An 8,519-nucleotide genomic window follows, 5' to 3' on the forward strand; every position below is an offset into this window, starting at 1 on the left:
TATGTTGGGAGCTGAAAAATAAGTGACCCCGATATTAAGCTGCAATATATTAGCCATTAGCCTTGGTTATTAAAAGAGAAGTATGGGTTTTTTCCTTCTCTGCTCTTCTCCCTCCACGCTCATTGGGGTGATGGGCTGTGGAAAGGTGGAGCGGGCTGTCTCAGGCTCTCAGCGGCTCGCTGAGAAGCAGACGTGTGTCAGTCAAGGCACCTGGCATCCAGACTTTATTGTTGCAATGACGCAATGCCTGGTCTGATAGCCGTGATGTCAGCAGAGTGGACTCCAGTCCACACTCTGCTGTAAAAAGGTCACAGGAGTGCAAAACAAACTGCACTCCTGTGATCCATAGGAGAAGCCCAGCCAAATTTTTATTTTTTTTTTTTCTTGCTATGAAAAGACAGTGAAAAAATGTAAACTGAAGCTTATGGAATAGTTTGAACTGACCTGCTGTGCACTTGGGACCCATTCACACCAGAAACTGCGCAGAACTGCATTTTTGACTGCATGTTTACATGCATTTGAAGCATGTTTGAATCGCACTTGAATGCGTTTTGCGCTGCGTTTTTGGGCTTGGCTTTCTTGGCTTAAAAGGGCCCAGTGCGGTGCATTTATAGCACATTTCTTGCATTTGCGGCATGCATACTCTAATTTATCTGAATGTATACAGTGTCTCAACTGTTAAAGGCAAAGGGACTATAAGACAGCCAGGCAACTAGCATTTTAGAAGGTCACAAGTAGAAGCTATACCTTTACATAGCCACTGTTACATTGTCCCAAACTAGACTCTCCCTGAACTTGTAGGCAACAAAGGAGTACACCCAATTGTATTAAAGTAATAACTGCTTTATTTGTACAACAAATTAAGAGAATACGTATCTTAAAATGTAAACTCTGGTATAACAAACAATACTAATATACAAAGTACTAACCCTTTGTCTGGCAGGTATACATGGCAGTTTACACTTACAAATTTCTTAATTCTAAATCCTGCCCACAACACGTTTCAATCTTATCTTATTGGTCACAATCTTCTTCAGTGATATCTTTGCTATATAGGAATGTTGAACATAAACCAGAGCAGTTGAAAACCAAGTCTGTCTTCTGGATAGACTGGACAGGGACACTGAAGCAAGAGTCCACATGCATGGATTACACCAGAGAATGAAGAAGCCACACACCAGACCACCATTTGACTGGACATGTGAAACATTACACCAGTCAAATGAAAAGCACCTAGGCAGATTGCAGGTGTTGATACAGTGATTGGACAGGTGGTTTCAATTGTACCACACATACTGTATTAAGATATCTAGGAATCCCCACTCCTATAGCTACTGTAGCACCCTCTAATGTGCTAGAATCGGAGCTGTATATAGCTTTTTTGTGTAGGCAAATTTTGGCTTGGCTGGCATCCAATTCTGGGTTTATTCTGGATCCGTTTTAAGTGACTGGCAGCACCTCTAATGCCTCCCCCTACTTGCTGGAACCTTGGAGAAGCTTGCAGAAGCATGGGAGGGAAGTAAGGGGCCACCTGGAGTATTCATGAGAATCCCCAGAAGGACTGTGGGCAGGCACCTCTTGAATACTCTGGGTCAGTGCAGGAGAGTTTGGTTGAAAATCTGGGGATGGAGTGCTGAAGAGGCTGTCAGTGGCCCTTGAAGATAACCCCTAAGTCTGGGGAGTGGGGGTGACCACGGGCCTGGGAGCTCAGGCGCAGGAGAAGTCCTGTCCAGTGGCACAGGAGCAGGTATGAGAACAGGAGCCAAAGAGCATGTCTGGGAGATCTCCAAGGAGAAGACAGAGGACTGAAGCGTCAGTCTGGGATGATTGTAGAGTCAGTCTGGGAGGACTGTAGAAGATTAGCCAGGAGGGCTAAGGAAAGAGTCAGCTGCAGCCAAGTGGGCTGGCAGTGCCTGAAGAGATGGTGCTGGGATCAGTGGCCACAGGATGAATGTAGCTGGACACTAGCACTTTTTTACATACTAAAGGGGCCCGTGGTCCCTGCCTGCAAAAGGGATCTGGCTGAGTGCCTTGTCAGATCCCACCTAAACTGTGTTCCAGCTGGGAGGTGATTGTTCTGCAAGCAAGCGATGTGCTGGAGGAAGATGAGGAGTGTATATAAAAGTTGTCCCTTAAGAACTGTTAAGTCAAGTGGGCATCCCATAATACCCCTATCCCCATCCAAATTTAATACCCCTAAATAAACAAACAAAGCTGCAAGGACTATTTACTGACTCAAGTGTACTGTGGAAATTCGGTGTGCCTGGCTGTGCAGGGTGGGGGATCCCTTTTCACCAGCAACTCCTATGGGGCAAGCGCTACAATACCTTTAGTGGATTGTTTGTCCTCCATACTTTTTGCACGTGGTCCAGTGTATGGCTTCTCGATCCTTGGGTGTAATCCATTCATGTGGCCTCTTGTAAGCTTCAGCCTTAGCATCCCTGCCCAGGGTATATCCAGTCTATCCAGAAGAAAGATGCTTTGGTTTTACATTCAACATTTCTATGTTGCAAATTTATCTCTGATCCCCCTGATGAATAAGACCAGTAGGACTGAAACATGTTGGAGTTTGTGGGCAGGATTTATTTGGAAATTTGTATGTAAACTGCCATGTATACCTCCACACAAAGGCAATCGCTTTGTAAATTAAAATTATCGTCATACCGGAGCTTACATTTTAAGATGTGTACTGTCTGTGTGTGTGTGTGTGTGTGTGGTGGGTTTTTTTTTTTTTTTTTGTACAAACAAGTAGGACCTATTTACCACAAAGGTTTTAAAGTAACAAGGGTGAGTGACCTATACTGTATCTACCCAAAATTGGTATCCGTAAGACCGGGCATTCTGACTGTTCTCAACTTTGCCAGTTTAGGCCTGATTTGCACTAGTTATGTAACTTCAGCATTGTCACTGCATCTCTTCCTTTCTGTTTCTGCCAAGACGGGCAGTTTGGGCTGTGACAAACATTTTTGTAGTCCATTGATTGTGCATCAATGAACTGTTTAGAGAACACCTCCATGGCATACTGCAATAGCAGGCTAGATCAACCTACAATATAGTTTCTGTACCAATAAGTGAGCCTTACAAATATCTTCTGTTTTTTAGCTTCTGCAAAATAAGAAGAGGAGAGAGAAATAGGCTAACCCTCCTGAAGAATATACAACATAATGGTATGTCTGGCAGGATTTGACTGGTGTGGTACTGCCATAGTAATTTAAAGCTATAAAGAGGTCTACACTGAACCAGCCCTCATCCAGGCCTTTAATGCTCTAGCCTGCTGTGTCTTTGTAATGCAGGCCAAATTGTGTACAGCTTCTCTATGGCAGCCATTGGTTTAGGCATGTTGGGTGAGGGGAGTGGGGGGGAGCAAATACAGACTTTACCAGGTTGTATGGCTTTGATAAAAGTTAAAGCAGAACTTTACACAAAAGGGAAGTTCTGCCTACACCCCCTCCACCACCACTTTTTTTTGGATTGCCTAGGCCAGTGTTTCTACTCCAGTCCTCAAGGCACCCCAACAGGTCATGTTTTTAGGATTACCCTCGAATGAAACAGCTGTGGTAATTACTAAGGCAGTGAAACTGATCAAATCACCTGTGCAAAATAATGGAAAGACTGAAAGCATGACCTGTTGGGGCCTCTTGAGGACTGGAGTAGAGAAACCCTGGCCTAGGCAATCAGCAGAAGTTGGACCCCTTCCTCCTCCTTTGCCTGCAGCATTCTGGGACATGTCACAGGTCCCAAAAGGCTGCAAGACCCTTCAAAGAGCAGCACAGCTGGTGCATACATCATAGCTCCCAACTGTCCCTGATTTCGAGGGTCTGTCCCTGATTTGGAGCAATGTCCCTCTGTCCCTATTTCCCCCTCATTTGTCCCTCATTTTGGTCTGATCTATATAGATGTGTATATAAAATGCACTTTTTATCTATCAAAAAATTTTCTAGCACTAAACCTTTCATCTGATTTGTAAATTCCAAAAGCCAATTTAAAGGAATAGTAGTGGTAAATAAGCAGTTGTGGGCTTAACCAATCCTTTTTTTTTTTTTTTTTTTTTTTTTTTTTTGCATGTGGCTTCTCGATCCTTGGGTGTAATGCATTCATGTGGCCTCTTGTAACCTTCAGCCTTAGCATCCCTGCCCAGGGTATATCCAGAAGAAAGATGCTTTGGTTTTACTTTCAACATTTCTATGTTGCAAATTTATCTCTGATCCCCCTGATGAATAAGACCAATAGGACTAAAACATGTTGTAGTTTGTGGGCAGGATTTATTTGGAAATTTGTATGTAAACTGCCATGTATACCTCCACACAAAGGCAATCGCTTTGTAAATTATCGTCATACCAGAGCTTACATTTTAAGATGCGTATTGTCTGTGTGTGTGGGGTTGTTTTTGTGGTGGTTTTTTTTTTTTGTTTGTTTTTTTTTTTACAAACAAGTAGGACCTATTTACCACAGAGGTTTTAAAGTAACAAGGGTGAGTGACCTATACTGTATCTACCCAAAATTGGTGCACTTGTAGTGCAAAGTGGATTTGCCTTTAGTAAATAACCCCCACTGTGTAGGCACGATCCACCATTGTCGCCATCAGGAAGTAAATTCAGAGCACTAATGTGACTCGTTCATCTCAGTGAAGCTTGGCACATGGGCTATTGAGCATGTTTGTTTTTTTTCTAGCATTTGTTTTAGCAAAATGGGCAAGACTAGTATAAGATGCCTGGGATGAAAAACTCCACAAGCTGCATAAAAATAGACAGAATAGTCTGTACATATGTCATTTTGCATATGTTATTTTTAGGGGAAAAAAAGAATGTATGCACAAATATTACTCCTGTTGAGCGAGAATTAAATCCCAGACTTTTTGGCCATCTCTTTTGTTGTACTTTTGTTTGACCCTGTTGGGGAGATTTACCTTCTGTCTGTGATGGCAAAACCAGAAATGACGAGATTGGCTGTCGCTGGAACAAGATGGGACTGTAATCTGAAAGGTTTTGCAGCACTCGGTTTCTGTTGGAAAGATTTCCCATCACATCTTCCCAGTAGACACACAAAAAGCAGTTTGGCTTTGATCATCGTGCTCTTGTATTCCCTAAGGCTGGCCATACATTATACAATTTTCTTGTACAGCTTTCCCAAAACCATATAATATAAGGTCAAACCTAAACACTTTCCATTTGTATTCAATCAGGCAGACCCTTGCGCTACTTGGTTGAAGGTAAATCTAAAGAAAATTGAATAAGAAAGTTGTATGATGTATGGCCAGCTTAATACACGACAGACAGAAAAGTGAAGCTTTTACAATATGCAAGTAAAACAATGCGCATGTTTTATTAAAATCACTTTTAGGTTTAGTGTTAACTTAAAATTCATACTCGCCGAACATTTTGCTGTGGCTCTGTTCTAAAGTTTTTGTGTTTTTTTATTCTTTCTAGACGTCTGAAAACCTTTTCATACAGCAAAACAAGAAACTTGAGCAGAAATGTGTATTTTTTATCCTTGTGTATAAAACATTTTATGTATATATATATTTTTTTTAAATGTAAATTACTTACTTCAAAGCACAATTGAATAGTGCCCCAACATTGCACTCCAGTTAATTTGCATAGTCCCTTTAATATTGCATTTCATTTTAATCTTCTTCCGCTGGGAGAGCAGAAAATAAATTGGCAGTCCCAATTGGAGTATTGCTGCCCATAAACCACAGCAGTTTCAGGAAACGTTGTCACTTTAGATCGGCTTTCCACTGCAGACAGCCAACCTGATTTAAGGCAAACATCACTGACAGTTTAAAGTGTTTTGAAGCAATTCCATTGTTTTTTGTGATCGAAAGCTGGTTGGAGATTCAAATTTCAATGTGTATAACCGCAAACATGGCTGTGACGTATGCATGAAAAAATATTGTATGCTAAAAACAAACCTTAACTGTTCAATACCATCTGACTGGAAAAAGATGCTTGCTAATGGGATTGTGACTATTTATTTAAATTATTTTAATATATTAAATAAAAGTTTTACCCAATGCATCTCTACATCTCGTGTACCTTCTGTTTATATGTAAACTTTATTGCAAAAGTCCTTTTTTTTTTTAAATTATACTCTGCATAACTACTTGTAACTATGCTTTAGATGTCCATCTTCTATACGCAGCTGAAACTTCAAGTCTGATAGTTGCCATTGTCTACTGGAATGAGAAAGGAGAAGCTGAACATGGGGTACAAAGGGGCACATTTCCATATTTCCTACAAGCCAGGATTGGAAGGCTTTAGAAAATATTCATGGAGTATACTGACCATTTTTTTTTATAGTTAAAAAGACTAACATACCTTCTTCAGGCTGATCCATACATAGCTAGCCCAGCAGAACATGGGTTCAGATCTAGGCTAGGTCTGAAGCTGGCTATACACTAGTGGATTTTTGGAAACCTTTGGGATGAAAATTCTTTGTACATTTGACAGGACAAATATTATTCAAAAGTACTTCAAAATGTAATTTGCTTTTGGGGATTGGGAGCTATGGTGTACTGTAAGCTATAGCAGAACCTTCTGCAGCCCATGCCATTTGTAAAGTCACCTAAAATTGCTGTACAGAACTATTACTTTGCATAAGGGTGAACAGGCTATATGCCGAGGCTGTAAGAAATCTTTTCTTCACATTTCTGCCCCTATAATACTCCCAAGAGACTTGGCTTTAACCATATACAGTGGGCATAGAAAATCATCCCCCTTTTTTAAAATCACATTTTGTTGCTTTGCAGTCTGAAACGAAGACTTTTTTGGTTTTACCCAGTTGCATTTACTCAGTGAAACGTATAAATTCAAGTGAAAGTTAAATGTCAACATGTCAGGGAAAAAAATCAAACCAATCAATTAGTTAAAAAAAAAAGATCACCCCCTTGTGTCAGTTTTTTGTTGAACCACTCTTTGCTTTAATTACAGCCTTTAGTCTGTTGGGATAGGTCTCTACTAACTTGCACATCTAGACTTTACAATATTTTCTCAATTCTTTGCAGAAATGCTTACGTTCAGTTTAATTTGATGAAGAGCATTTGTGGACTGCTGTATTAAAGTCATTCTGCAGACTTACACTGAGATTCAAGTCTGAGCTCTAACTAGACCATGCAAGGACCTTTTTTCTCCTTCAACCACTGTGTGGTATTTTTTGCTGTGTGCTTTAAGTCATTGTCATGTTGGAAATTAAACCTTCTTCCCATTGCCAACTTTCTGTCAGAGGGCAGCAGATTTTTCTCAAGAAGTTGATGGTGTTTTGCCCCATCCATTTCTCCTTCTATCCTGACAAGTGCTCCAGTCCCTGCGGCAGAGAAATGCCCCTATAACAGGATATCGCCTCCATGCTTTACTGTAGGAAATGTGTTATTTATGTGGTGAGCTGTGTTAGATTTCTGCCAGATATATTGTTTGGTGTTGAGGCCAAATAATGACCTTTTAGTCTCATCTGACCATAAAACCCTTTTCCATGTTGCCTCAGAATCTTCAAGGTGCGTTTTTGGCAAAACTCAGTTGTGACTGCAAGTGGCCTTTTATTGAGTGGCTTTTTTTTTTTTTTTCTTGCAACTCTCCCATACAAGCAACACAAGAATTTGTGCTATTATTGTCACATGCACACAATGACCACTATTTGTCATAAATTCTTGCAACTGCTTCAGAGTTGCTGTAGGCCACTTGGTAGCTTCTTCTGGCCAGTTTCGTTCTGGCCCTTACATCTGGATTGGAGTCACATCCTGATCCAGGGAGGGTCTGTGTTGTACCAAATACCTTCCACTTCTTAATAGACTTCACTGTGCTTCTAGGCATTGATCAAGCCTTTAAAATGTTTGTGTATCAATTTTCTGACTTGAGCTTGTCCACAGCTTTATCCCAGAGATGAGGGTTTTTTATTTATTTATTTTTTTTGTAATTCAACCAAATGTTGCATAGTACAACATATGCAAGAGTAAAGCATAAAAGGATACAAAGAACCAAATATCAGTTTGTGTGGCTAGACCTCAGTCCGCATAGCAATAATGAGCATATAAAAAAAAAAAAAAAAATTAAAATCCGTTATCAGCCGACAAGACAGATATCCGTGTGGGAGGCAATGAGTAGCGCCTCCGTCGTACACATACAAACATGGAAATATAAAGGCAACCCAGTAAATGAGTAAATGTAAATACTTGGGTTACTCAAAAAAATTCCTAAGGAGAGTGAATCGCGTAATAGTCAAAGTATACTGGCAAGGTAACAGCATAGAGCTGCAAATGTCTCATAACTGAAATGGGGGAGAAGAGGGAGTGGCAAAAAGAGGAAAAGGATAAGAGCAATCAGCCCCTGAAGGAATGCAAGGGTGAAGCTCAAAGTTTGATGCCAGGTGCATAGATGGCACTGAAAAGAAATATGAAGAATCCAGAAAAGCAAAGTCGCTCAGGTTGCAAGACCTCCTACATATAGGCATCAGTGTAAAGTATTTCCACGTCCTCCAGGTGTCCCAAAAGGTCTCCTGGTTGTATAAGGTGGCTGTGAGGTCCTCTA

General features: G+C 40.7%; 1 protein-coding gene across 1 annotated transcript in view; it reads left to right on the plus strand.

The window, feature by feature from the left end:
• The window catches only part of LOC141106712 (protransforming growth factor alpha-like), a 20,907-nt gene extending 14,891 nt beyond the window's left edge, over nucleotides 1-6,016 (plus strand). The window contains exons 6-7 of the mRNA XM_073597647.1: nucleotides 3,103-3,167; nucleotides 5,427-6,016. Coding sequence (XP_073453748.1) covers nucleotides 3,103-3,167; nucleotides 5,427-5,434 — 73 coding nt within the window. The 3' untranslated portion in view covers nucleotides 5,435-6,016. The remainder of the gene's footprint in view (nucleotides 1-3,102; nucleotides 3,168-5,426) is intronic.
• The last annotated feature ends 2,503 nt before the right edge of the window (nucleotides 6,017-8,519 follow it).

This window comes from Aquarana catesbeiana, linkage group LG08, assembly GCF_042186555.1.
Source record: "Aquarana catesbeiana isolate 2022-GZ linkage group LG08, ASM4218655v1, whole genome shotgun sequence".
Taxonomy (NCBI): Eukaryota; Metazoa; Chordata; class Amphibia; order Anura; family Ranidae; genus Aquarana; species Aquarana catesbeiana.